Source organism: Drosophila santomea, chromosome 2R (genome assembly GCF_016746245.2).
Source record: "Drosophila santomea strain STO CAGO 1482 chromosome 2R, Prin_Dsan_1.1, whole genome shotgun sequence".
Lineage (NCBI taxonomy): Eukaryota > Metazoa > Arthropoda > Insecta > Diptera > Drosophilidae > Drosophila > Drosophila santomea.
Window position 1 is genome coordinate 10,613,525 of NC_053017.2, and position 26,173 is coordinate 10,639,697.

The following is a 26,173-nucleotide window of genomic DNA, read 5'->3' on the forward strand; positions in this document are numbered from 1 at the left end:
AGATGATAGTATGAATATATTATTTACCTGAAACCTCACTACTCGAAATTTGACCTATTCCTATATATTAAGATGAAAACAAATTATATTTTATAATTAAGAGATTATTTACTTAAGACAACATTTAGGTTAAAGGCTTTAATTGACCTGTTCCTGAATAATATTAAATAAAGATGTTAATTAATTTAAAAAAAAAAAATACATTTCGTTTAAAAATTGTGACTATGATACTGATTACTTCTCTGTTGCTGTTACGACGGTAAAAAAAGAATTACATATTATGTGTATTAAGTTAAGTATTAAGTTTCTGAGTCTCTCTAAATTAGTTAGCCATTATTCACGTTTATTTGAAGCTTAAATTATACTTAAGAACTAAGGACAGTGCTCATTTAGGTTTACTAGTGAACCTGCTTCCAGAAGCCGCCGCAGTGACAGTGAAGCCACTTGCTGAACCACGCCTTGAGGGCCGACGTCTTGGCCACCTTGCTGGCGTTATTGACGAAGACGAATCCGCAGCGGGCGCACCTCCTGATGTTGCTGGGTCGAGCGCCCAGTTGGAGATTGCTAACGCCATCCTTAATGGAGCGGGCGAAGACCACCTCTTCCGTCTCCATGTCCTGCAAACAAGTTGGCTCCACCAGGGAGGTGAACTGCAGCTGTCCCGACTTTACGGCCGCGAATCCTTGAGCACTCAGCAACGTGGTGGGGTTGAACTTTGTGGGCTGCGGAATCAGCAGCTGCTTGGACAGCAGGCTGCACTCGTCCAGCAGCATTTCGTCTGGCTCCGCAGGATTCTGGGCCAGGCGAGTAAGTAAACGAAACAGAATCACTAGCACATCGATGTTGTCCATGGTCTTGGTGTAGACGGGCAGGCACTGGGTGTTCAGCAGGCCCCAAATGCGGATCATGACCAGAAGCTCGCGCAGACTGCTGATGGCCACAATGTCACGGCTGATGTCGTAGCTTGGCCGCTTTCCGGAGAGCTTGCTCTTCATAACTTCCTCGGGCAGACGGTGTAGCATGTTAAGCGCCAGGTCGGTGACCCACTGAATCAGTTGCTGTAGACTTTGCAGCATCACCGGCTCCACAGTGAAGTCCTTGGCGTCCAGGTTCAGCATCACGGTGTCCACATCCGGAATGGATTCGGCCAGCTTTATGGCTAAGTTATCGGCAGGTCCCTTATCCTGGAAACCCAGATCAGAGGGTCGCAGGAGGCTCTTGAAGGTCGTGGATATTGCGTGTAGGATAATGAGATTGTCAAACTCCTGCTGCTGCACTCGGCATATGTTGGATTTGAGGGCCAGAAAATTGGCATAGTAAAAGTGCCGCACAAAGGACGGCTGCCGCGTAAAGTTGTCGGTTAGCTTTTCCACCAGAGCCTCCAGGTTTCCCAGATTAAGGAGTAGCACATCGCTGGCATCGCAACCTGTAACGATGCAATATTCCAGCAGTAGCAAACCCGATCCTCCTTGCTTTAGCAAAGGTGCCTGCATGGCGTGCAATTGAGCGTGGCTATCAAAAACGAGGAGCATTTGGCTGCTGGGTGTCAAGTCGCCGCTAACGAATTTAACTCCACCACTGGCGTCGGATAGCTTATCAAACTGGGTGTGATTAAGCTGCTTCATGGAATTGGGTTCCAGCACCTGAACGCTGTTGTCTTGAAGAATGGCGTACACTTGGCAAGAGTCAGGCGTTGACACTGATAGTCGTGTTACGCTGATATCCGCCAAGGATGCATTTAGCTGTATTTTGCCCACCTGCTCCCAGCTTTCCGATTGCACGAACTCATTTGGCTTGTTGTTGGCACCTCCTCCACCCTGGAGCAGGGCGTGCACACTTTGGTGCCGGCGTGTCAACGTCCATTGCTCCAGTTGGCTGCCAGCACCATCCGGACAAGCGTAGGCTATGAAAATCACATCATCGTTGGCAACCCGTGTCCATTTTAGGTGACTGATCCGTCTTCCGTCAAGAGGACCTAGGAATATGCTGGTCTGGGACTCGGATTTGATGGCCAAGTGCTGCTCCAGACCCAGTTCGCCCTCCAAAGAAAGCGAGACCTTAAAGCATTGCACTAATTGTTGCTGCCAGCCACAGCTGAAAGCGATATTGAGGGCTCCTGTTGGACTTGGCGTCATGCTGCAGTGTTCGATGAAGCTGCGCGAAATGCCGATGCTGTGGAGCGTTGGTGACAGTTCGACGACCTCGTGAGCCGGTCCCTCAGCTGCTCCTCCTCCGGGGGCTATCTTTTGGATTACGGGCAGACTGAAGGCGACCAGCAGGCCAGAGGAAGTGAGTAGCACGCATCCCTCGCTGGCCACTCCGCCGAATCCGCTGAGAGTAGGTCTCTGCTGCTCTATCCGCTCGAACTTTTCCGCATAGTAAGTGTGATCCTTTTTCAGCGCATTGAAGATCACGCCCTTTCCATTGTGAAAAAACTGTGCCTCGATAATGTCCTCGCTAGGCACTGTGGCGTGGTACTGCAGCACCCACAGGTTAATGGACTGGTTCCTCGGCCGCCAGATCTCGACGCGACCGCCAACGTATCCAAGCAGCAGTTGCTCGCCGTTGGGACTCCACTGGAGCACACTGATTAGCGACTTGGAGGAGCACACCTTGTAGTATTCCCACGGCGTCACGATGTCACACACGTAAACGTGGCTGTTGCTAGCGCCTACGCCCAAGCCCGCTCCTGGCAAGGATCCATCTCCTGCATCACCGCCGTGGGACGCCGGAACAATGGCGCTCTGCAGGGCGCTAAACGCAACGATATTCCGCGCGGAGACTGAGCAGAGGACGTTCTTGTGCGGAAATACACTGTCCTTGCTGAACTCCTTGCCCTCCACTTTGTACAAAATCGTCATTTTTGCAGCGTAAACAAAAACCAAAGCGGACTATTATTGTTTTGCACCCGGCGTCTGCCAACACTATTCTGTTTAGAGCTTCACAGCACTGATGCGCGGGTGTTTACGGTCCACTGTTTCCACTGCATTTCTCATTAGACTAAAACATTGTTAGTTATAAAATAGCTAGTTTCCCACCGTTGATTATTTTAGGGTCGCCCTAATTAAACTTTTAAGTATTATCCCCACCTGGTCACACTGTCGCTTGTTCAATTTCGCTTTGTTTACATCAGATGATTATACTATAATTTATCATTTTTCCGATGTTTGCTGTCCATTCGTCGAAGCAGGTGTCTTGATCTGTGGCCGCAACAACAGGTGAGTTAAGTTCCCGTATTCGAAGTCGGAACGGCATTCCGCGATCGAGTTCGACATTCGCCAAACAAAAGCGGCTGCAAACCGGCTTTTCCATTTATCAGCAGACGCCTTGTGTTTGAAGCGATCTTACTCACAGTTTATTGAACTCTGAGGCGGCGTACATTAACTTAGGGCAATAAATACATTCACGTCTTACGAACTAACTAATTTTGGGGGTATCGCGTATCGTGGCTGAAGCGCTTACACCAGGTTGGCGTACCGCAGTCCCTTGACGAGACTTCCGCTAAAGCTGTCCTCGTCGATGAACCGGATTCCGTCCGCCTGGCAGGACTGCAGGCTGCACGGATACTCCGCCCCGTAGGCACTGGTGTCCCAGCGGATCTGCAGCTCATAGGTCAGCTCCGGATTGAGCACGCAGGCCTCTTCGCGACGCCAGCCAAGATGCAGGTCGCAGTTGTACTTCGTGCTCTGCCCCTGGATAACATGGCTCCACACGGGTGCTGTGGCCGGACCATCGCTTTCGGCGGGCACCTCGCATAGATCTAGGCGCAGCGATTCGCGGTACTCCAGCTGCTGGACGTGACCCAATCGGTTGGGGGTCAGCCTGCTGTTCAGGACCAAGCCCGTCAATGAGATAAACCTAGCGCATTTAAGACGCAGGCGAAATACCGGAGATTCTGCATCCACTGTGAAGGGCCGACAGGCCTTGTAATAGCAGCGCTCCAGCGACACCACCGGAGTAAGAGCAGGTGACTCCAAGTCATTAGCACCCGCAGCCGCTGGCCAATCACTTGTCTTGCCACCCAAGTCGTGCACTACTAAGTCGGCATCACTGGGGCCCAGACCCAGCTGCTCGCACTCCTGGCGCGTCCACTCGTAAACATACCAGATGAGCAGCTTGTGCGGCTCCTTACACGCCGCTATGATGGCCTTCACACACTCCTTGGACACGTGCACATAGTGCTCCTTAAGGTGGCTCATATACTGTCCATTATTAACACAGCATCGCATGAAAAAGGTCATGCACACCTCCAGCAGCCCGTCGAGGCCCATGCAAACACTCAGCTCCAGAGCGGGCAGGATGTTGGCGAAGCGCAGCTTGCGGGTGATGGCCATTAGCGTGTCGGCGATCAGCTCCTCCAGCAGATACTTCTCAGCTGCGTAGTACAGCTCTATGCAGGCCACCAGCTCCAGACCATTGTAGTCAACGACGCCCGTGTAGATGTACTCCACCAGCACCTTAAAGATGGCTGCACTTATGTCGGGTATTTCGATCTCCGGCTCGGGCTCGTGGTTTTGCATTGGACCAAAGAACATGGCCTCGAAAACAGGACTGGCGGAGCATAGGATGAGTTTGTGGCACTTCACCTGCTCCTCGCACACGTGGAACACACAATCTGTGTACTTGGCTCCACGGAGCAGCTGCCCATAGCGCCTACCCAGAGCGTTGCCCACACTAGCCTGCTCTTTGCGATCCACCGCCGAGATGCTCATCTGCGAATGGGGCAGAGAAAGGTGCTTAATGTTAATGAGCCATTCGAGAACCCGTTTATAATTTGCCCGTGTCATGGGCGTCCATCAATCATTCGAGATACAATAGAAACTATTCAGGCGCGGGCGAATAGAAAGCGATACGAAATGTAAGATTAAAAAAAAAACTGAAAATCGAGACAGGCATCTGGGGAGATGTTTGGTCAAAACAGGTATTTGATATGTTTAATGGGTTCTTAGTTTCCTATAGTTTATTCAGTTAGTAACTATTTTTAGTAATTCTTAAAAGAGCTAGAAGAGTCGTAACACATGATATTCAAAACAAATCAAATTTCACACTTCCTATTTCGCTCGCCATTTTATGGGTATTAATTAAAAGGGCGTGTGCCACAAACCGAGAAGTTTAAAATGTCCGATAACGCAATCCCCTTGAAAACATAAACTGTTGAGTGAAGGAGGTTTTGGAGTGTCTCCAGTGAACGTGACGCAATCGAAGTGTATATTATCAATTACGCGACTTGCATTTGATTTCCTTAGTCATGGCCAAGATCGCGCTGAATCAAGATCGCCGAATGCAAAAATTCGTATATAAACACATTTGTATATACAGACTTTTGTTTATCAATAAGCCGAAATAATAAAACTACGACGCGCCAGTTTGCCAGCCAGTTGGTGGCTTGGTTATTCATCTATTGCCGGCTCGGGTTCGCTATTTGTTTTCCCAGCGGGTACTATATATAACCGGTTTAAAGTGTTTTTACAGATTTTAGTTGGACAAGTGGGGCTCAGGCTAGGGCGACTTATATGGGGGGCCTCTCGAAAACGGCGAGGAGCACATGTCGGTCTTATCTAACGTGTAATTTATGGGCAGCTAGCACGGTGGTTTCGGTGGTCGCCTTACAATTACTGCTAACTGCCAAGCCAAATAACACACAATTATATCTAACTATCTATATATCTCTCTCTATATTGTAGTAGTTGGATATGGGGTTCTGCCAAAAAAAAAAAAAGAAATACCTGGCCCGAAAATGAGAAGAGTGCTAATTCCCTGCTTTTGAAAATCTCTGACTGAACTGAGCTCATGCAAATATACATCGTAAATTGCAAAGTCAATCAATAATCTGGGCTTCTGCTGCGCACATTGTTGACTCGCCTCGAATCGCGCTGTTCAGTTGCGCAAAGTGAACCTAAGTGAGGTAATGAAGGGTTCTCGTGCGACCTTAGCGCTAATTTATGGCTTTTTGGCGCATTGGAAAAGTTTACGATTTAAGTGGACATTTCCAAGAAGAAACACACCTTTTGGCACTGTGACAAATTCCTTTTCAAACAAGCGCACACGCGAGATTCGTAACAAAAGCGATCTGCGGATCTGTGTTGTATATGAAAATCGAGTTCGGGAAATTTAAAAGTGAATTTCACGCGCCCTCACGGCGAGGCTAATTGACTGATCGTAGCGTCGTCGTCGTCTTCGTCTGAACTTGACCGATATCGCGTCTTTATGCGCCAGGCCAGACTACCCAGAGCGAGAACCAGAATAGCGACAACCGTCGAGCGCAACGCGCCACCTTCAACTGATCTTAGTCGCTTTGGGGGAACGTTCTCCAAGCGATTTCGTTTTCAGGTCTCTCCTCAGTTGCGTCTCCCGATCTCTTGGCGCTATGCGTTCCGAGTTCTCAGCGATCTTGGCTCTTTTTTGGCACGCATACATTTGGTAGCCGATTTCATCAAGTTTCCTTCTATCCTGAAAGGTTTCCATCTCATGCTGCCGAATACTTTCGGCCAATTTTAGGTAGGGCCTCCGCTCCTTCTCATTCATAGAGTGCCATATGTGTTGCCCCGAAATTAGCCGGTGGGACTTCAACACATCCAGGTAGTTGAGACCCAGCAAGCCCACTTGCCGAATCCGCTGGGCGAGCAGGAAATTGAAGAAGGCATTTGTGGAGCCCAACTGTTCCAGTTCGTTGAGTTGTAGTTTTCGTGTGGTGCTGCGGCTAAATCTCACACGGGATTTGCGTTTGATAGGCTGGGGTATCGGCGAAGTCGTGAGTGATGGTGCTGAATCTTTAGTCGAGTCATCATGCTCGTGGTCGCCAAAGAATGAGCACCAGAAATCCAACGTCTTCTCCCAGAGCCAGTCCATTCTGGGACACACTTAATTTTGAAGTATAAGGCAAGGCGAAAGGGAGTGGAAGTGGATGTCTTGTAGGATGCGACCGGTATCTCCATAATGACTGCTCTCCCACCTTGGCAGAGATAACAAATTAAGCGTCTGCCTCGCTTCTTGCTCCCAGCGATTGATGGCCAACCTTGAACCCATTCAATTGGCTCTTCTTCAGAACCAAAGTTATTTCTGTAAGTTCCCTCGTCGCCATACTCTACGGACCTTGAGAGCTTACCATTCCGGCATACACCCAAAGCTGCTGAGATAAATGCGATAATGATAATATGATAATTATGACCAAGCTGAAGATCCTAAAATTATAAAGTGCTTAAGGGGGAACTTAAGGATAGAATTTGAGCATTTTTTGCTTTGAGGAACTAATGAACAAACAAATCTCAAAGTACTTTCATTACTTGAAATATACATGCACTGCTCGATAGCAAATGTAACTTAGTGTAGGGAAAGTGTATAGACGCTTCGTCAAGGTGGCACAGCCAGCTGCCTCTTTGGCTCGGTGCTTAGGTTCGCTTTTGGCGTGTAGCTGCCAAACAGGTAATGTGGTCAGTGGACTGGAGGCTGGGCCCTCACGCACATTTCTTTGGATACATACACGTGTGGCTTCTTCTGTTGTTTGGCAAGCCCCTTTATCCGTTTCCCCGTCTGTCTCTTTGCAGCTCCCTGTGATGCACCTGTCGCCCGGGCAACTGAAAGTGGTGCTCATTTTGGCCCTGCTGCAGGAGCTGCAGGTGAAGCCGCAGTGGAAGGTGTTCGAGGAGCTCTTCGAGAAGGATCTGCGTTTGTGTCCTGACTGTTTCTTCGGACAAAGAGAGCTGTGCGGCGAAATCTTCAACAGAATTGCAGAGCCTTCGGATTGGAGTAAACTTCTGAAAGCCATTTCCTTGCTCGTTGATCGGCGAGCGATTTATTTCCTAAGGCTGAAAGACCAGAATCAGGTGGTGGCCAAGAGAAAGATCATTGATGCTCAGAACCATGAGATCAAAGATGTGGAGAAAGCATTCTACGAACTAGAGGAGCGACCTGGTGGCTTCCATCTCTGCCGAACTCCGTTAGAGAAACCCCGCTTCGTTTCGTACTTGGAGCAGCGTGGACATGCCTCCGCCAGTGTGTGGTTCTACATGATGCACTACGTCAGTCCGCTGCTCATGCAGGAACTGTACCTGCAAGGCTTTCCAGTGCCTACCACCTACGCCTCCTGCGGTCTCACACATTTCCAATCCTACGCCGGACGTACTTTGACTAATTACTTCGAAGCCGAAGAAGGTCTGCGTGTGGAGCTGGCACTCCAGTTGATCCAGCTCTCGCTCAAGCTGTCTTTTGGCTTCTCGGACTTTCGCATTATATTAACCGATTTCACAGGCGATAATTTCGCTTACGACGAAGACTCCAAAAAGGTTTACCTCATTGATTTGGACTCCGTGGTGCTGGTGGACATTTCATCCGCAGCAGGCCAAGCCGAAAAATACGAGCCTCTGCCGGGCGAGGGATTTACATTCGATGTCTCGGCTTTCTGCTCCGGCCACCAGCTGGATGCCAATATCTACCAGGCGTGCCTTCTGCTAAGGGATTACTTGCTTAAGAATTTGGACAACGAAAGGCTGCAACTGCTCTTGGAGCAGTGTGTGGCATGCCAAGATGACTTCTGTGATATGCGTTTCCAACACGCTTACGACCTAATAAAAGTGCTCGATAGCAAAAATTAGAGCCAATCGTTGGAGATCCACTAGTAAATAATCGTTTATAATCATAAAACATATTCATTACAATCAATTTAATGCCTAAATGAACCTCAAACGCCGAACTGTGAGGGGTTTTTGGGAGTGGGGTTACCAGCAACAGTCTGCTATCCGAGTAACTTTGGACTAGGACGGGGCGTCGGTTCAGAGCTTAGATAATATCACGTGGCACACTCAGGAAGTGTATGGAATTGGACACATGGTGTGTGATGTCCGTTAGTGTCTCCTTGTGCACGCCCCCGAAGAGGATGAGCTCGCCGTTGCCAGCAATGAGGCTCGACAGGATTAACCGATCCGGAGCACCCTTGAGCACTCCGAAGTTCTTGTATTCCACCCACTCGAGGGCGGGTTCGCTGCTGTCCAATATACCGGAGATGTCACACACGAACAGGGATTGCACATTGCAGCGCAATCGTTTGGGAGAGGGTGCGCGAAGCGGTTGTGGTTCCACCTGGGCGGCCGCAGGTGCGCTGCGTCGCGAGTTGCGGATGGCGTTCATCTTCTCCTCCATGCGTCGGATCCGCTCGTTGTGATCCCGGGAGGCACTCCGCGATCGTGTGGGCACATTAAAGGCGGCCATCCGAAAGGGATCCTTTTGAAACAAAGAATATGTAAGAGTTCTGTAATAAAAACGCTAGAAAACACTCACCTCATACAGCTCATCAAAGCGTTTTGGCAGCCTAGGTTCATTATCACGGCACCTTAGAGCTAAATTCCTTTGCAAGCGTTGTGCGGCATCCACATCGCCATCGGCGGGAGACGGTGGAGCGTTTGGTCGCACGGGCGGGGATGGTGGAGAAGCAGCTGCAGCCGGAGCTGGCGGAGCATGGAGATCACTCAATCTTCCCGAGCGTGGTTGGTAATTATTGTTATTATTGTTCACATTGCTGTTGTGGAGGAATTGCTGCGCCTGCTGCATGTGTTGATTAAGAATTGCTCTTCGGTTAGCCAAATACTGCTCTTGAGGGCCCAGTGCAGCTGCTGCACCTCCCACTCCAGGACGGATGTTTCCTCCTCGATTTTGGCCAGGTCCACCCAATCCTCCGCCCAGCCGACGATCCGGAACTGGTATCCGGTATCCCCTAGGAGGTACATTTTGAAGAGGATTTGGCGGCGGAGGTCCACGGCCTCCGACGACTGGGACTCTGCTTTGCTTCATCATCTGGAAGTCCTGCGGCATGTTTGGCGATGGTCCCACGACCACCAGGTAGTTGTTGACCTTGCAACCGGGATTGCACCACATGTGGACGGCTCCGAAACGCTTGTTGCGCACAGTAATGGACTTCCAGCTCCACACATCCCTGGTCATGTCCAGCAGCCAGGCATCAGTGTACACCCGATTGGCACCGCCACATCCTCCCACGATCAGCAGATGATTCTTTCCCAACTCCACCTGGATTTGTCCGTATCGTGGACTGGGTCGCGTGTTGCCCACAAAGAGTGGTTGCCACCAGCGCTGCTCGGGCAGATCCAATACCCATGTATCGTTTGAGTTCACATTGAAATCGTCTTTGATCTGGTAACCGCCAAAAACTACCATCCGATCGCCATGAACAGTCGCCGAGTGTCCAGCCATCGGTGGTGGGGAAGAAAGGGAGCTCCGTAGTAGCCAGCGGTTCTTTCCAAGATCGTAGTAGTGCAGCTCGTCAAACAAACACCATGGTTGGTAAGGCGGATGTAGCGAGGGGTAGCGCCAGCCACCAAAGAGTATCAGCTGGTCTCGCCACGCCACCATTGACGCACTTCCCTTGGGCGAGGGATAGGTCCCAGTGGCCACTGGCCGCGCCCATCGCATGTGCGTCAAATCAAAGCGCCACAGATCGTTGAAGGTGGTATCCGAGGAAGAACCACCGCCGAACACGTACATGGAATTGCTTTGCCGCACAGCCGAGTGAGCAAATCGGCCGGCAATGAAGGATAATGGTGCTCCAGCGCCGCCATTGACAGTCTGCTGGGAGAACACCTCCCAGCGCAGTCGAAAGTCGGTGAGGCCCTTCTCCAGATTTAGCTTGGAACGGCGCACAAGATCTGCAACGGATTGGAAGATAGTTAAATGGTATTACGATCGTAGTTTCCAGAGACCCACTCTTCACAATGGCGTGCCATCGCTTGCACACCAGGCTGCAGTGCTCCAAGTCGCCGTACGGTGGCAGGTAGGTGAATATGAACTCCAGTATCTCATCGGGAAGGACATTCAGATTTACAGCGGCCAAGGTCGCCCCGCAGTTGTCGTTTTCGCCGTCGACCTTGTGTCTGCTTGCGTCCATTCTTTGTGATGTCCTTGCTGCCTCCTTTCTTCGTGGCGTGCGTGGTGTCCTTCACCTTTAGATGCTGCACCACAGAAGCAGTAAAAGGCAGCGAAAGATTGGAAGTCGCTTAACTAATATGCTGGCGTGAACTCCAGATGATTTTTGGTTTTTTAGACAACCAAAATAAATTATAACATAAACAGTAGCTGCGAGCAGTGTGACCGTGCTGATGTCAAGATATATACAACTGGTCACAATAAAAATACCAAAACTATAAGCGCTTATAGAAGAATATACTGTTATTTCACACCATTAACAACATTTTTATTCTGATAACTTTTTAAAAGGCAGGATGATTTGATTGTTTTATTATTTCTAAACACGTGTAATCATGTTGATTTTCCCGCTTAATTGTTTAAATCGCAATGCATTTATTTATGTACCACATGCATAAACGACAGTGGATATGCGGTATAAGCAAAGCTTGCACATCTCTGATACGCGCGCTTCGCTGCGAATGGCAAAAGCCAAATAGAATTTCACGTGTTGCTTTTAAATTGTTTATTTTTTATTAACCGCGAAAATGAGTGCAACAAATGACAAGAAAATTGTGATAAATAAACGATTGAAAGGCATGCCCCGCGAGGCACTGGCGAAACTGACCCAAACCGAGCTGATCGACAAGGTTGTCCAACTGGAGGCCTACAATTTTCAGTTGCGAAATCTGCTGCAGAAAAAGTTAACCGAGCAGGATAAACTTGGCGAATACTCTGTACTATTTGGCAACGAAGCGGAGGACAAAGTTACCCAGGTGCCTAGGACGTCCAGCAAAGTGCAGAAGCAACGTAAGTTCGATTGGAGCAGGTATGTTGCTGAACCATTTCCAGCTGAGGTCGAGATCCATTTAGTCATTTATCGTTTTAGTGCCCACAAGCGTCATGTCTTGCTAAAGATAACCTACTTCGGTTGGGATTATCAAGGATTTGCCTGCCAGGAGGATTCCAATGATACAATTGGTAGGTTCTTCACTCAATACTTACACATTTTTGCTGAACTTTCCGCCTTACCACAGAATCCAACTTGTTCCGCGCCCTAACTCGCACCTGCCTCATCGAATCCCGCGCCACCTCGAACTATCACCGTTGTGGACGCACAGACAAGGAGGTGAGCGCCTTCTGCCAGGTGATCTCCATTGATCTGCGCAGCATGCATCCACCCGAATCTCAACTGGATCCCACAGCGCTTTCCACAGAGATCGACTACTGTGGACTTTTAAATCGAGTGCTGCCAAAAAACATACAGTGCGTGGCGTGGATGCCACTGCGAAGTCCGGTTTATAGCGCTCGATTTGATTGCGTTTCCCGTAGCTATCGTTACTATTTTCCCAAGGGTGATCTGGATATTAATGCCATGAATAAGGCCTGTGATCTCCTAGTGCGTCACGCGGACTTCCGGAATTTCTGCAAAATGGACGTTCACAACGGAGTAACCAACTACATGAGAAACTTGCAGTCAGCCAGGGTGGAAGCTTGTGATGAAAATCATACAAATTCAGGTTTGTTCCTAAAGTAGTGGCTCTAAATCAATTACATTTCAAAACCTTACTTTTCCGTAGGCTACGACATGTACTATCTGGAAATTCAAGCAAATGCTTTCCTCTGGCACCAAATACGTTGCATAATGGCGGTGCTATTGCTTGTTGGACAGAAAAAGGAACAGCCCGCCGTAATCAGTGACCTGCTTGATGTGGAGTCAAATCCATGCAAGCCTCAGTACACACCCGCCATTGGATTACCCTTAAATCTATTTCGTTGCGATTTCCGGGACCAGACAACAAGAAGTGTAAACCATCCAGGCAGCGGTGATACAAATGAAGAGCCCATGGATACAGTCACCGAGGAAGCAGATAACATAAATGCTCCCAAACACTTGGAGCGTGATCTTACAACGTGGATATACAATGAGGAAAACCTACAGAAGCTTATTGAAAACACCCAGTGTGAGTGGACGCAATTTAGTGTTAAAAGCACCATGATACGTAATGTTCTTCAACAACTGGAAGCCTTATTAGAAGAGAACTTTAAGCCGAAAGAGAAGGTGCAGGCGCAAGTAATCCTGTTGCAGGATTCCGTCAAGCCACGTCAATATCAGCCTCTTCTAGAACGCAAACGATGTGGTAGGTTCTGAAATCAAACATATTTAATTTACTCTAATTAATTGGTTTTTACAGAGAGTTTGGAGAACCGGATAGAGCATTTTGTAAAAAAGCAACGACTGATTGTGAAGAATGATACGGAAACAGAATGATTTATTTAAATATAATTCCATTGAAACAAAACGTATATTGCTTTTCAGGTAAATATATTAAGGTTGTATGTAAATAGAACTTGTACAACGTTTCGAACCTTAGCCTAGTCTAGAATGGGTAAATAATTTAAAATTGTAACTCCATACATTTCTTTACATACTATTTGGGGTTCTAGTATCTAAATAGAGTCTGTGTATTAGTATAGTTCTTGCAAGGGGCTTTGTACGATTACAAAAAAGGCTTCACTTAGTTAGCGAAGCTAACATTTAACTTTGTTAAACGATGTAGGTTGTCCATAATCATGTATTACCATGGGAATAAGTCAAATGTGGGTATTAACTAACAACCCATCGATTTAGCTTTCTGCAATCTGCAAAGAAAAGTGAAACGTTAGTTTTAAATTCATTAATGTGGCTTTCTCATCTGAACTTACTTTCTTCTTAAGATCTTGAGCACAATGGTGCCCTCTCTTACGTTCTTAAAGAGTCCTATGGTTTCGGCATGACTCATGCCTTGCACAGAGTTTCCATTGATCTCCACAATCTCGTCGCCTGTTAGGAATGTGTTTTAGTTATGGCTGCTGATATCTTAATGCCTTTGAAAGACTTACCCGCCTGCAGTGTGCCATCATCGGCTGCCTGGCCTGAGGGAAACACAGTCTTCACAAAGATACCCATGTTGCCCTTGGGCGAGTCTCGACCTCCCACTATGCTGAAGCCCAACGATTTCAGTCCGGGTCCCTTGAAGAAGGTTATAGTCTTCGGGGTGCAACGACCACTACCTATAATTTTTAACAAGTGTTTAGTATTTGACAAGGATTACGAATTGATTTCGTCTAGTAAGCTATTTAGTAGATTATTGGATTACTGAATCTCACCCTCGCTCATCGACGCACGGATAACCTCCGCCATTTCCTCGTCGCGAATTGTTAGCTTGGCCACCGGTAGCGATGGCCTGTGATGCATTAGGGCAGCGGCTGGCGGGGCCAGGGAAGACCCGGCTCCCGCTGATGTGGATGCCGAAGCTGGTGAGGATGAGGCGTTAACATAGGGATTAGGCGAGAACAATGAGACGCTCTTTGGCGAGTGCTTGATGTACAGTGATTGGTGTGTCTGTTGCTGGTTTGGCTGCTGTTGCTGCTGGTTAGTGAGATCAGTGGTTGTGGTGGTAGCTGCAGAGGATGGGGTGTTAGCGACTCCCTCCCCGACGGTTAGGCTGTTAGGCGGCGCCTGCATGAACAGACTAAGGCGCGACGAACTCAACCGCGAGTGGGCAAATCGGAGCGAGCGGTAGTGCGAGTTGGCCAGATTGATGGAGTTCCTGGCGTAGTGGGTGCGCTGGCCAAATTGCTGCGGGTTGGGCGTAGTTGATAGGGCGGAACCCTCCGAGCAACGCTTCCGTGCCAGTAACTGCCACTTCTCATCGTCCGCGAGGGAGGAGGCCACGCACACGCTTGCCGCCCGATTTGCATACACTGGCGTATAGGAATCGGTGTCGTTAGCAGGGTCTTTCTCGTTATCCAGCAACCGGTGGTTAGGGGAGGAGGAGCAGCTGCTGCTGCCGCTGGCAAAGAGTGGGGTCGGTGTTAGAGCCAAGCTGCGCTGACCTGAGGAGCTGCGTGCCCGTCTCCTGAGGAGCTCGTGCTCCGGTCCACCGACATCCAATGAGTGCCTGGGCGTGGAGCTCCGGCGATGCTGCATCAGCGGCATCGGAGTGGGCATTGTGCTGACGCTGGCCATTGAACGCGCATCGCACTGATCCTCGCCCTGGGCCTGCTGCTCCTGCTCCGTACTGTGACCCTGCATCCTCTCCTGCTGCAGCTGCAGACTCTGCATGCTGCTCAGACTGTCTGTGCTCTGAGTGCGCTGCACATAACTCAGCCTGTGTCGCTGCGTGCTCATGCCATCGATACGGATTTTGGTGTAGAAATCAGTTACCGTGGTCACCTCATCGTGAGCAATCACCAGGTCGATGCAGTTGTCCACAAAGCTGCTCAACAGGCGTTGGACCTCTGCGAAGGATTGAATGCCTCGCAGGTGTTTTCCATTCACGTTGACAATCTCGTCGCCCAGACGAAGGCGCCCATCCCTGGAGAAGAAAAGTTGAAGGTTAGGAAATGAATAAATTCGTAACTTTCCACTGCTCACTTTTGGGCCATGCCATAGGGTTCCAGTTCCACGATGAGATACCTGTACTGCTGCTCATTGCTGTTGGTCATCACCGTTTTGGGCGACAGGACAATCCCGATGTAGTCCTCTTGGCACTTGCGCTCCAGCTTTAGCTGCCTGAATCTGCGCCGTATCGTCTCCGTCTCATAGTCGTAGTTGTAGCCACCCAGTGACACGGGAGCACTGCAGATGCTGCTGTTCCTCGTCGATGGAGCTCCCATTCCGAGACTCAGACCCATGCCCATTCCAACGCCCTCCGAGGAGCTGAGGGAGATGAGCGAGTTCCGCTTCAGTGTGCCCGAGGCAATAGATTCGGTATCTCCGCCGGAGATGCTCAGATTATTGCCCAGTCGGGCTCCCGTCGCACCCCCATCGCTGTCGTAGCCGGACTCGTTTGAACTTAGACAACTACTTAATCTTTGGTAAAGTGGTTCCCAGTCCTTGGAGGTGATGCTGTCGTTGCGTGACACATTGTTCAGCATCGCCTGTTCGGGGGATCGGCGCTGGGGAAGGGGCGACGATGTCTGCTCCTGCTGGAGGAGATCCCTCTGATGCTGTTGGTGCTGCTCCCGCTGCCGCTGTATTTGTTGCTTCAGGTGTCCTGGTACATTTCCGTGATTCTCCTCGGGCAAAACGGAGAGACGTGATCGCAGGAAGGCGTAAGGAAAGGCGCCACGACGCGAGGGATCGTGTTGGCCACTGGTTGCAGTTCCGCCTCCACCAGCTGCTGCACCACTCGGTGGAGATCCCAAACTGCCGGCAGCACTGCCACTACTTGTACTGGCCGTCAGGCAACTGCTCACCTTGGCAATGTCATCGCAGCTACTGGACTTGAGGCTGGCGATCCGCGGCAGACGCTGCTCGCGCTGCTCCCTCTGAAGATTCAGACCCTCGGTGGGATCGTCGCACTTCACGTAGGAGCTGCTGGACAGCTGGCTGGTGGAGCTGCTCCTATACAATGTGGTGGCTGCCGGGGTGGCCTGTTGAGCCGCCTCCGAAGCCTTAAGGAGATTGTGGGAGCGATGGTTCAGCATGCCGGTGGATCCGATCCTATGGAAGAAGTTCTTCAGCGCTTTCTGTGGGCGGGCAGCCGCCTGGAACTGATGCGTGGGCGTGGACTGAGCACTCTGGCTCTGTCCCGTGCCCACATCCTGGACCGATTGCTGCTGCTGCTGCTGCTGTTGGTGTCGCTGCTTGATGGTTTCGATGGGCCCCGACTTGCACTTCTTGAGGGTGCTGGTCGTGGAGCCGGAGCTGCTCTGATGGCCGCCAGTGGGTGAGGGCGAGGCCTTCGCCGAACTGGGTCCGCTGGAACCACCGGATCCACTCTTGTGGTGCGTTGGCGAGTGGAACAGACTCCTCAAATCCGAATGCGATTTGTGGGCGGCGGCGGGCGAGTCACTCCGCTTCAGCAAATCCAGTTTGCGACTCATGCGCTTGCCCCAGGTGAAAACTGCAGAAAGGTGGAGAAGGGAAGAACAGTGGATTTGCAATCAGAAAGCGATTTCTAACTTAATTATAACACTTCAATAAATCTCCACGCCTGGCCACAAGTCGGCGCAGTTGCCGGGACAGATGAGAAATGTCCAGGGTTCCGCATGGACTTGATCTTGCACATGGCCAATGACAATCTACCGCTCCAGCTGCATTGTGGTCAGCCGGCTGCTGCCACGTGCCTGTGAAAAGGCATCCGATTTCGCGTACTTGCGGTTGGAGTTCCCCCACACAAAGACACAAAAGAAGTGGTCGGCCTTAAAGATCTTTCGACCTTAACTGACGTTGAAGGCTTTTGACAAGAAAGGATGCAGGCGACGACTGTGCTCAGAGTGGAGGGATCAGATGGTCATATCTTATGGAGAGGAGCAATGTTTATTACCCCTTCGTAGAGTTAAATATTGAGTGATAAGCACCCGCATAGTAGTAGTAGTACTTTAATTTAGCAGCGCTAAAAATAAAGTAAAAATGCTCATAAATAGAATTTAAAGAGGTGTGTATATTCGATTGATTTTGAGCATTAGCAGCCCATCTCCTGGTCATCGAAAGATCGTTATTCTGCACAGTTATTGAGCAGTAAACACACCTCAATTACTAATAGAGCATAACCAATCATTATATGGACTCGGACTGCCCATCGCCCAGTGGAAATCTAATAACATCGTAAAATACTTTAACGATCCGGCCTTAACAGCACTTTAAGTCTGGTTAATAAACAAATTTATACGCTTGTTCCATATTTATCGCCAGAAGATGAGGTGCCGATCCAGCGGGTTGGGGCATTTACAAACAATTAGCATAAAACATGCACATCCAATGATTCGAGGGATCAAGAAGGCGTCGCATTGCCATTGACTTCAAAGCGCATTATACGGCTCCACCAATAAAATTTCCAAAACTATTTTCATCAAATCGAAGTGGCGGAGTGAGACCCCAAAACCGTGATCAGTGATGCGAGGCGGTGACTCAGGTGACTGACTAAGCCGCTCAAAGAAGTGCTTACGATTTAAGCAGCTCACGATGTAGTGATGCAAAATCTTGTAGAAGAAAGCCAAGAGATTTATAAACCATATCTTAAATTGATTGATTATTGTTACTATTAAGTTACTATTTACTAAGAGTATACAACAAGTCTTAGTTGAGTCACTGCACCCAGCTGGTAATCAGTGATCACTGGGGATAGTGTGAGCCATCACTGGCTTCTTCCAGCTTCTTTCGCTGACTCGTGCCAAAGTTGTTTAATAGCCGCAGCCCAGCCACGGGCTTTGGTCCGTTCAAATTGCCCTGGCTCAGGCCATGTGTGGGCGCAGTGGCTTGGAAGCCGGGATGCGGATGAGTATGATGATGCTGATGCTGATGATGATGAGGAGGCGTTTGAGGGGTGGCCAGATCCAGAGCCAATGCAGGTTGACAGCCGCTCCAAACGGCGAAACTCCACCCAAGGCCTGACCGAGTTCGCCTTTGATTAAAGTTTTCACCATTGCAATCACACAGCCGACGGAAATGAGGGGGGGCAGGATTGTATGGTGGGGGCTGGTGGAGCTGCAGCAGAGTGTTAAACAATAATAGGAAACGGCGCGCGGGCATCAATTATATGACAACCTCAGCCACACTCCAAGAGGCTCTCCCCATCTCTGGGTTCCCGGTCCCTAGCTCCATCTCCATCTGCAGTCACCGCCGGCCACATGCCACAAATTCTACACCCACTTAACTTTCAAGACGGTGTCAAATGCCCGCCAGCCCAAGAGGCCCGTTTCCCCCATTTTTCCCCCATTTCCACTATTTCACCCCTCAAAAGCCGCTGGTCGGAGATGGCTTTGTTGCATTTTTGCCGGCTGACATGCAAGCGATGTTGGGGCACAACCATTTGAGACCCAGAGAGCTGGAGCCGAATCTTAGAGCTAAACATCTGAAGTGCTGCAGAGGAGGAAAAAGCATGGTTCCTGGCGGATGAAGTGGAGCTCTCCAGAGTTGGCAGAGAAAGGAATAGATAGCTCTGGTACTTTTGCAAACTATCATTACTTTGCGTAATCAAGAAATCTAATATTTTTCGTATTTATGTTATAAGCTGAAGAAGTTTTTATTTAAGATATTACGTATGGTGTTAGGATGCGCTTTCTCCAGAGCACTGAATAAAATAGGAAGTCATTTTGAAACCTAAGAAGCCATAACAAACAACTTCAATTGATATGCATCACAAAAATCCCACTTAAAAGTGTAAAACGGTCAACAAAAGTTCAATAACCAAAAAGCCATGGGAAAGGCGTATTCATTTATGCAAATGTGAACTCAAAAGACGCGATTTTGTGCCACTTTCAGATCAAACGGAATCAACATCAAAATCAACATCGGAATCGAAATCAGTTTGGGAATGAATCGGGGAGAAGCCAAGACCAAGTGCACATGGCATGCAATAATATCTCACGTACAAATGCGAATTGCTGGCGGAGAATTCTTCTCAGAAGACTTAGCCATAACGGAATGGAGTTGGAGCTTCAGTTGGAGTTCGAGTTGGAGTTGCAGTTGGCGGCGGGCAATGAGAGATCGATAATCGGTTTTGAAATCAAGTCAGGGGGAACATGTAATAAGCGATAATCCACAATAAATGTGCATGCGTGCAGCGCCATCAGAGGAATAAAGAAGTGGAAGGTGAAACCATCCAGAAATCTCAACTGGATCGAAAATTATAGCATTTATGCTGAGAGCGAGGCCTAAAGATTATTGATTTCTCATCATTTTTTTCGGTCGATGAGAGCCATTTGCAAACAATGTGCAAAACGAAAATATTTACTCAGCCATATGTTTAAATAAACTGAAATTGACCTTGGCCGGCACACTTGGCAAAATTTTAATTAAAACCAATTAAGTGCGGCATTAGAGGCGGCAAAAGCTCAACGAACTTAGAATGTGACTTTGGCATGCAATGCAGCGATGGCGATGGCGATGGCGATGGCGATGGCGATGGCGATGGCTTTGGAGTGACTTTGAGTTCAGTCCCAAGATGAATGAGTCTCGTGGAGCAACAGCTGCAGATTCCGGCGGCACCTGATAAAACCTGCTATATCTTTCCAGCCCGACTTGCAGCTGTTTGGCCGCTTTTGTCGGCCGGCATCTCAGAATGCAATCATCAAACGTTTTGCGGTTGCCGCAGTGCGGCTGAAAAGCATTATTTGAATTGCCGTTTGCTAGAACTCGCGGCCTATAATGATGGCCTGTGGTTGTGCGAAGCCGTCGAGGAAAAGTGAAAATCGCTTGCGCATAGATATGGTATTGATTCTGGCTTTCTTTCGATGGCTTTCATATTTTCCCATGTTTGCCGGGCATTTTGATTTTGATTTGCCAATCACTTCATCAGCCGTTTCCTGCCCTCGATTCATCGCTTATCTAACTAGCCTCTCTATGTAATGCCCATATCTATTTCTCACAACTCCACCCATCTGTACAACCGAAAACCTCAATTGCATATCACATAACCGGCCAGAAATAAAAATAAATAAATAAAGTGCTCTTTGTGCAAATCATTATAACTAAACTCAACTCAACTGAACCGAAGTAAAGTGAACTCAACTGAACTGCATTGAATGACATATAATGCTCAGCTTTGTCACACTTCGTCGGCTGTTGGCTGTGGGATATTCTACACTGGGAGTATTAGATGAAACTAATGTTCCAGCTTTTAAATACATTTCAAAGAATCTGTATTATTTAAACCGCTTTTTTAAAAAGAAGGTTTTATACTAGCTAGTTTCTCCCTGTGTAGTTTGGGCTTTTGGGGTGGGCTCCTCTTCAAAAACGAGACCACAGCCTGCTCTCCGCACCACCAACTCGTGCCTGTGCTGAAAACAATACAAATTCCAGTTGCAGACATGGGATCGCATTACAGCAGCGATGTTGGCGGCGCGCATTGATGCGAAATCGGGTCAATACGGTATTTTGGAGTAGAGTGTGTGCCATGTGCCATGTGCGATGCGGCACAATACGCATCGTATCGATGACAATTGGCAACCGATTGGCGCTGATTTGGCCCTCTGCTAAACACGGAAGCACTGGGAGTGCTGCTTCCTATGTTTAGCCAGGGAAAATTAATTGCTTCAATTAAAATGTGCTTCAAATTGAGTTCTTAATACCTGGCTGACAACACACCCTCTGTCGCTCTAAAATTTATAGATTCGTTTTTCCCCTCACTCTCAGTGAGAATGTGCCCCAAAATAAAACAAACTCCACGGGAAAAGAAAAACCCTCGAGGCGCCGCCACTTGAAGGGAAAATCAATTTCCAGGCATTTGCCCGGATTCGGGTTCTATTTTTGGCCAAAGTACTTACCATTTCTCGTGGTGCTGGCCAAAGAAGTGGAGCTCCCCGAATGCGAGTTGCTGTGGCTGACGTCAAGACTGTTGCTGTTGCTGCTGCCGTTCATGTTGCTGCTGCTGATGTTGCTGTTGCGACTTGCTTCATTCGGTGGCAACGAATTGGATTTGTGCTCATCGTCCAGGACAACAACTGGCATCGCTGTCACCAATTTGTAGTCGGGCAGGTGACCTGCGGGAACAGGAATTGGTATCAGTTGGGTTTAAGGAAATGGAAAGCAGGTCGTTGGCCCAGCTCAATATCAAGGTGATAAGCGCCAAATACACGGAAATCCCACAGGGCAAACTGAACAAATAGGGAATCTATAGATCAGTTTAAATATGATTTTCCATCGCAATGGTCGTTCACATTGCGCTCATAATACTTTTGGGCTCAAGCTCGCTACTGAAACCAGTTAAGGCGGTAATTAGGAGCGATATTTATGGACAACTGATTGGACTGGTGGCCACACATTTAAATGGAAGCCTTACGGATTTTGATACATGGACTATGGACATCAGTGCGTCATTAAATGACGAAGAACAACAGCGAGTGGCTTGGAATGTGCCCTGGTCGGATATTTTAGAAAACCAAAAATCATCTCTATATCTGCAAAAGTATCTCAATACCGGAAACCCCTTCAAGCTGCGGCTTTGGATGAGTTTTTATTGGCACCTCAGACGTGCCCATCTTCTGAACGAGCCTCTTCTTTCAAACTTTGCGCGGGAATTCAGGAACCTCAAAAGTAATCATCCAGAACTGTGGAACAATAATCTCCAAAACATGTTGCAGAGTTTGCCCAGATCTCTGAGGCTTCTGGTGAAAGCTCGTCGCTTGTTTCTTGAACACACCAAGGAGTTGTTCTACATAACTGCTGGAAATCAGTTGGAATTGGGCGCCAACAGTAACTGCAGCATGTGGCAGGTTGAGGAGGAGAACAAGGATCACTGGCTGAGACTAGTGAATGTCTGCGATGATAGAAGCCTCTTCTTCATAAGCATGCTATCACAGGGTGCATCACATGTCCTGTACAGTGCGCCCAACAATGTGGCAAAAGCTTTTTGTGTGCTAAAGGGTATGGCTTACTTCGAGAAGGCGTTAAGTACGAAAAGTGATTGCCTTTGGCAGCTAAATGATTGCAGCTTTTTACCCATGATATTATAAACAAAATACAAACAATCCCGGTTTACCATTAGTTCGTTGTAAAGTGCTTACCATTTGGGGTCAGGGATCGGCTGCTCTTGTTGCTGCCCGCCCCCGCGCCGGCACCCGCCCCCTTCTCGTACAAACAACTGCTGGAAGCGGCGTGCAGTCGCTGTGCCACATACTGCTGGTACTGGGCGGCATGTTGCTGCTGCTGCTGCTGCAGGTTGCCGATGCTGCTGCTGCTGCCATAGCTGAGCAGCAGTGTGGCCGAGCTGTTGCCAGTGTTGACACTGCTGCCAAGTTTCGTTGCCACCGGCACGTAGATGGTGGGTGGCTGGTGTTGCTGATGCTGGCGGTGCAGACTGGTGGCCTCTTGGAGCGACATCACCGATATGGCCGATGGCGTCTGCCGACCACTTAGCAGACACGTGGGCGTGGCCGTGCGTAACGGCTGCTGCTGATGTTGCAGATGCTGCTGCTGTTGCTGTTGCTGCTGCTGCAGCGAGCCGGCAGATGTTGCTGCAGTGCCGGCAGCTGTTGCTGTGACCGCTGTCGTGGCGGTGGCTCCATTGCTGGCCAGGGTGGTGCAGCTGAGGATCATGACGGGCGACTTGTCATGCAGATCAGGCAGCGATGACGATATGCTGGTGCTGCTCACAATGCTCTTGTTCAGTCTGTTGCTGCATGTTGCCGGTGTGTGTGCCTTGTTGCTGCTGCTGCTGTTGCCGCTGTGGGAAATGTTGCTGCTGTCGGCGGCTTGATGTTGCTGCTGCTGCTGCTGTTGCTGTTGCGCGGCTAGTGTGCTATAGGTATCCGTGGATTTGCGCGCTTTGAAGAGACGCATACTATGTACTATGTTGCTGTTTCTGCAATTGAAAGAAAATTGTGGGTTAATTTTCGGGAAAAGCGAAAATAGAGCAGAGCTGTTTTATGGCCCAAATTTGTCTGCAATTTCCATCGACATTCCCTATTTGTTCGTTGCTGTTGCTTTTTTCGTCCAACGGAGCGTATAATTAACGCAAATTGCAGCAAATTTTAAAGTGTTGCTGTTTGCCGCTGCCACAGTAACTTCAACAAACAGCATGCCCAATAGTTAATGGTTAACCATCGATTTCCTACTTTCTTGGCTTTGATTTTTATTGTACTACTCCAGATAACAGTTCCGAGACAGTGATTACTTCCCAGCTGAATGTGTTTAATTGCCAGGGAGGTTTGATGAATGACTGATGACATTATTTATAGAGTAGTTAAATGCCTATAAATACAAGCTTATCAGTTGGTCGACACTTCCCCATAAGCCGATGGCTCTGTTATCGGTTCAACAAACGGATCAGAGGTGATTATCAGACAGTAATAAAAAACAACCAAAAACACACGCTCAGCACACAGTTTGATGTGTGTGCTTATATAATATTTGCTCTGGCGCTGTGACTTTTGTTTTTACCCACAGCTGGTACGAGTATCGCAATATTTGCTCGACATTTTCCAACCGATACGTGTAGAAATCAAGGAAAGTCAACGTCAGGCGACGAAGGTCAGCGAACAGCTGTCGAGTGGGTGGCCGGGTGGCCATTGAACCACTCAGCCACGGCGCAACCACAACTGGAGATGGCCAATTCGCCCAACTGCCTCTTACTTTTCAAATTAGCCAACCTAGTCAAAGCCAATTTGATGTTTTATGCGCCTGCCAGCTAGCCAAGCTAGCTCAAGTTAGCCAACCTAGCCAAGTTAGCCAAGCCAGCTGCAATCGCCACATCTTGTGGCCCTCGGTGCCTCTAATTGATATGACATTTGCCTGTGCAGCGACCGACGCATAATGTACACTGAGAGAAATCTGCAATAATGCCGAGTCAGCGCAGATAACTATCAGAACAGTTGTAGCACAAGTTCCTCTATATGGTAGTAGTAAAAAAAGGTATAAAAACATGACCTCCGACAGATGGCGCCCTGGTGTTAGGGCAAACCCTTTTATTTGTACTTAAACTTTCTAGGCAATAGATTAGCGCTTGTTTAAAAATGTTTTGAAAATTTAGTTGTTATACCTGAAAACCACTGTCCACTATTTCACTTATCATGAAGTGAATGTCTACATATGTAAATATCCCCCTCCATCGCTTGGTTGTTTGCTATAGTGCCGGTTTCTCCGGCTTCTGTTCATTAATAATTTTGCTAGTTTTATCAGCAGCTTTGAACCTTGCCTCGCTGATTTTTATTAAAGCTTTTAAGCAGGAGCCTGTGGTTTAGAACTCGGCAATACGTTGTCGTAATGTGCATTTAATTGGTCTGCGAGAGGTCATTGCCGTAAATTTCCTGTGCGTTGTCTAATTAATAGTGCAAAATTTTAATGGCCAGCAGATGGGAATCTGAGGATCAGAGTCAGGGACCGAGTCATAGTTTCTAGCCGCATTATGGACACGAGTCCGATATCCAGGCAAATGGCCGTCTTGTTTATGGGGCGAAACCAGTTTCAAGGACGCGCCGCTGGCGCAATTCCAAGAACCTCACTTGGCTCATTACCGCATGACGATGATGTGGATGTGGAGTAGATGTAGTAGAGTGGCAGCGGTTCGGGATCGAGATGGGCATCGGCATCGGCATCGGGATCGGGATCCAAGTGGTGGGCAGCGCGAACGTGACTCTCTGTCCGCGGGGCTGACGATTGCTAAACTATTTTTTAAACGGCCTTTCAGTCGGACAAGGACAAGGCTAAGCCGTTGGCCTTTCCGCCCCCTGGCTTCACTTGTATTCCCCCCCTTTAACCGTTTCCCCGTTTGCCGCGTTTCGCGTATCTCCCACATTTTTTTCTGCACTTAATTTTATTTTAATTTGCCCTCGCTCCGTGATTTTTTTCTTAATAAGCAATAACAACATTTTCTCCTCATCCTTTTAGCCCGACCCGCTGGAGGAGCCGGCTGCATAGTTGTAAAATTCCTGTAAACAAGCCGGACTGCCACAGCTGTGGCATGCGGCATGCGGCATGTGGCAACTGCAACTGGCAACACACACACACACACACACTCCTTGGCCAACGCACACTGATTCAAATGATCCCGCCAACAATTGCGGCAGTGGACTGGCTGCACGGGTTGCCACAGGAATTCATCAGGTGTGTGTCATAAAATTGTTACTTCTATAAGACACATATGTTTCTTGCGAATCAACAAATAAAAGCATTGTACCAAAATGTTAAGAAATTGTTTGGGATTTCAGAACCAATTTAGAGTGTGATTTTTGAACTTATTGACCACCCCACGTGGTGGCTTTATCACGGGGCAGCTTGAGAGTTGTTACCTTTTGTTGCCACAAACTTTTTGAGTTATTTTTCCCGTGCATGCCGTACATATAGAAGGCGCTCGTATATATATCTTCGATGTGGCCTATCTACCGTGCGCCTACATATCCCAGTGTGTGTGTGTGTGTGTGCGAGTGAGTGTGTCTACTACTGGCAAGTCCGCATTCTTTTAAAGGTTGCCAAGTTGGCCAGGCCGAAACCGAAAAAGAAACAGAAACCAAAACGCAGACGCAGACGGAGACGGAGACGGATCAGGGTAGGGAGTTTGGCACCGGAGTTTCTTGAGTTTTGGACCCCAAGACGGAGTGGACCAGTTCAAGCGAAACATAAACCAAAGCCGAAAACCAAAAACCGAAAACCATTTGCCCAGCGGCTGCCTTGAGTGGCGCGTCGGCGACTTTGGCGCATGCGTTCAGTTTTCATTTTCGTTTTAAATGGCCGCGCCGATTCGTTTTTGGCAGAACTTCCGAACTTTCAGCATTTTTCGGGCTTCAATCAGAACTTTAATTGCTTCGCACTGCGAAATCGTAGCCCCATGGCAGACAC

At 48.6% G+C, this 26,173-nt stretch overlaps 8 protein-coding genes across 12 annotated transcripts in view; 3 read left to right on the top strand and 5 right to left on the bottom strand.

The window, feature by feature from the left end:
- Positions 1 to 322: 322 nt before the first annotated feature.
- On the bottom strand, positions 323 to 2,940 carry LOC120446284 (mediator of RNA polymerase II transcription subunit 16). The gene has a single exon (XM_039627173.2). The coding sequence runs from the start codon at positions 2,859 to 2,861 to the stop codon at positions 399 to 401; it is 2,463 nt and encodes an 820-aa protein (XP_039483107.1). The 5' UTR covers positions 2,862 to 2,940; the 3' UTR covers positions 323 to 398.
- A 127-nt stretch (positions 2,941 to 3,067) lies between these two features.
- On the top strand, positions 3,068 to 8,607 carry LOC120446288. The gene is made up of 2 exons (XM_039627180.2): positions 3,068 to 3,218; positions 7,545 to 8,607. Exon 2 carries the CDS (start codon positions 7,554 to 7,556, stop codon positions 8,589 to 8,591), a length of 1,038 nt encoding a protein of 345 aa, XP_039483114.1. The 5' UTR covers positions 3,068 to 3,218; positions 7,545 to 7,553; the 3' UTR covers positions 8,592 to 8,607.
- Positions 3,328 to 6,857, bottom strand: LOC120446287. Of its 2 annotated transcripts, none has more exons than XM_039627177.2 (2): positions 6,006 to 6,857; positions 3,328 to 4,712 (listed from the first exon to the last, which is right to left on the bottom strand). In XM_039627177.2, the coding sequence occupies exon 2, from the start codon at positions 4,710 to 4,712 to the stop codon at positions 3,459 to 3,461; it is 1,254 nt and encodes a 417-aa protein (XP_039483111.1). In that variant the 5' UTR covers positions 6,006 to 6,857; the 3' UTR covers positions 3,328 to 3,458. The 2 variants fall into 2 exon arrangements, with proteins under 2 accessions (XP_039483111.1, XP_039483113.1); XM_039627179.2 differs by lacking the exon at positions 6,006 to 6,857 and adding an exon at positions 5,105 to 5,128.
- Positions 6,007 to 6,849, bottom strand: LOC120446289. Its single transcript, XM_039627181.2, has one exon. It carries the CDS (start codon positions 6,847 to 6,849, stop codon positions 6,277 to 6,279), a length of 573 nt encoding a protein of 190 aa, XP_039483115.1. The 3' UTR covers positions 6,007 to 6,276.
- LOC120446285 (F-box only protein 42) lies at positions 8,601 to 11,105 on the bottom strand. The gene is made up of 3 exons (XM_039627174.2): positions 10,711 to 11,105; positions 9,274 to 10,652; positions 8,601 to 9,216 (listed from the first exon to the last, which is right to left on the bottom strand). The coding sequence occupies exons 1-3, from the start codon at positions 10,889 to 10,891 to the stop codon at positions 8,776 to 8,778; spliced, it is 2,001 nt and encodes a 666-aa protein (XP_039483108.1). The 5' UTR covers positions 10,892 to 11,105; the 3' UTR covers positions 8,601 to 8,775.
- Positions 11,106 to 11,388: 283 nt separating this feature from the next.
- Positions 11,389 to 25,525, top strand: LOC120444293 (tRNA pseudouridine(38/39) synthase). Its single transcript, XM_039623814.2, has 6 exons — positions 11,389 to 11,737; positions 11,798 to 11,889; positions 11,946 to 12,428; positions 12,489 to 13,049; positions 13,104 to 13,228; positions 25,226 to 25,525. Exons 1-5 carry the CDS (start codon positions 11,457 to 11,459, stop codon positions 13,178 to 13,180), a joined length of 1,494 nt encoding a protein of 497 aa, XP_039479748.1. The 5' UTR covers positions 11,389 to 11,456; the 3' UTR covers positions 13,181 to 13,228; positions 25,226 to 25,525.
- LOC120444291 (box A-binding factor) overlaps positions 13,218 to 26,173 on the bottom strand; it is a 37,040-nt gene continuing 24,084 nt past the window's right edge. For 3 of the 4 annotated variants that reach the window (XM_039623809.1, XM_039623810.1, XM_039623811.2), the window contains 7 exons: positions 22,405 to 23,201; positions 21,166 to 21,381; positions 15,329 to 16,802; positions 14,059 to 15,269; positions 13,792 to 13,962; positions 13,615 to 13,732; positions 13,218 to 13,551 (listed from right to left, as the gene is read on the bottom strand). In XM_039623809.1, the coding sequence (XP_039479743.1) occupies positions 13,521 to 13,551; positions 13,615 to 13,732; positions 13,792 to 13,962; positions 14,059 to 15,269; positions 15,329 to 16,802; positions 21,166 to 21,381; positions 22,405 to 23,179 (3,996 nt within the window). In that variant the 5' untranslated portion in view covers positions 23,180 to 23,201 and the 3' untranslated portion in view covers positions 13,218 to 13,520. The remainder of the gene's footprint in view (positions 13,552 to 13,614; positions 13,733 to 13,791; positions 13,963 to 14,058; positions 15,270 to 15,328; positions 16,803 to 21,165; positions 21,382 to 22,404; positions 23,202 to 26,173) is intronic. The other variant, XM_039623812.1, reaches the window with a different exon arrangement.
- Positions 21,547 to 22,384, top strand: LOC120444296. The gene has a single exon (XM_039623816.1). The coding sequence runs from the start codon at positions 21,547 to 21,549 to the stop codon at positions 22,351 to 22,353; it is 807 nt and encodes a 268-aa protein (XP_039479750.1). The 3' UTR covers positions 22,354 to 22,384.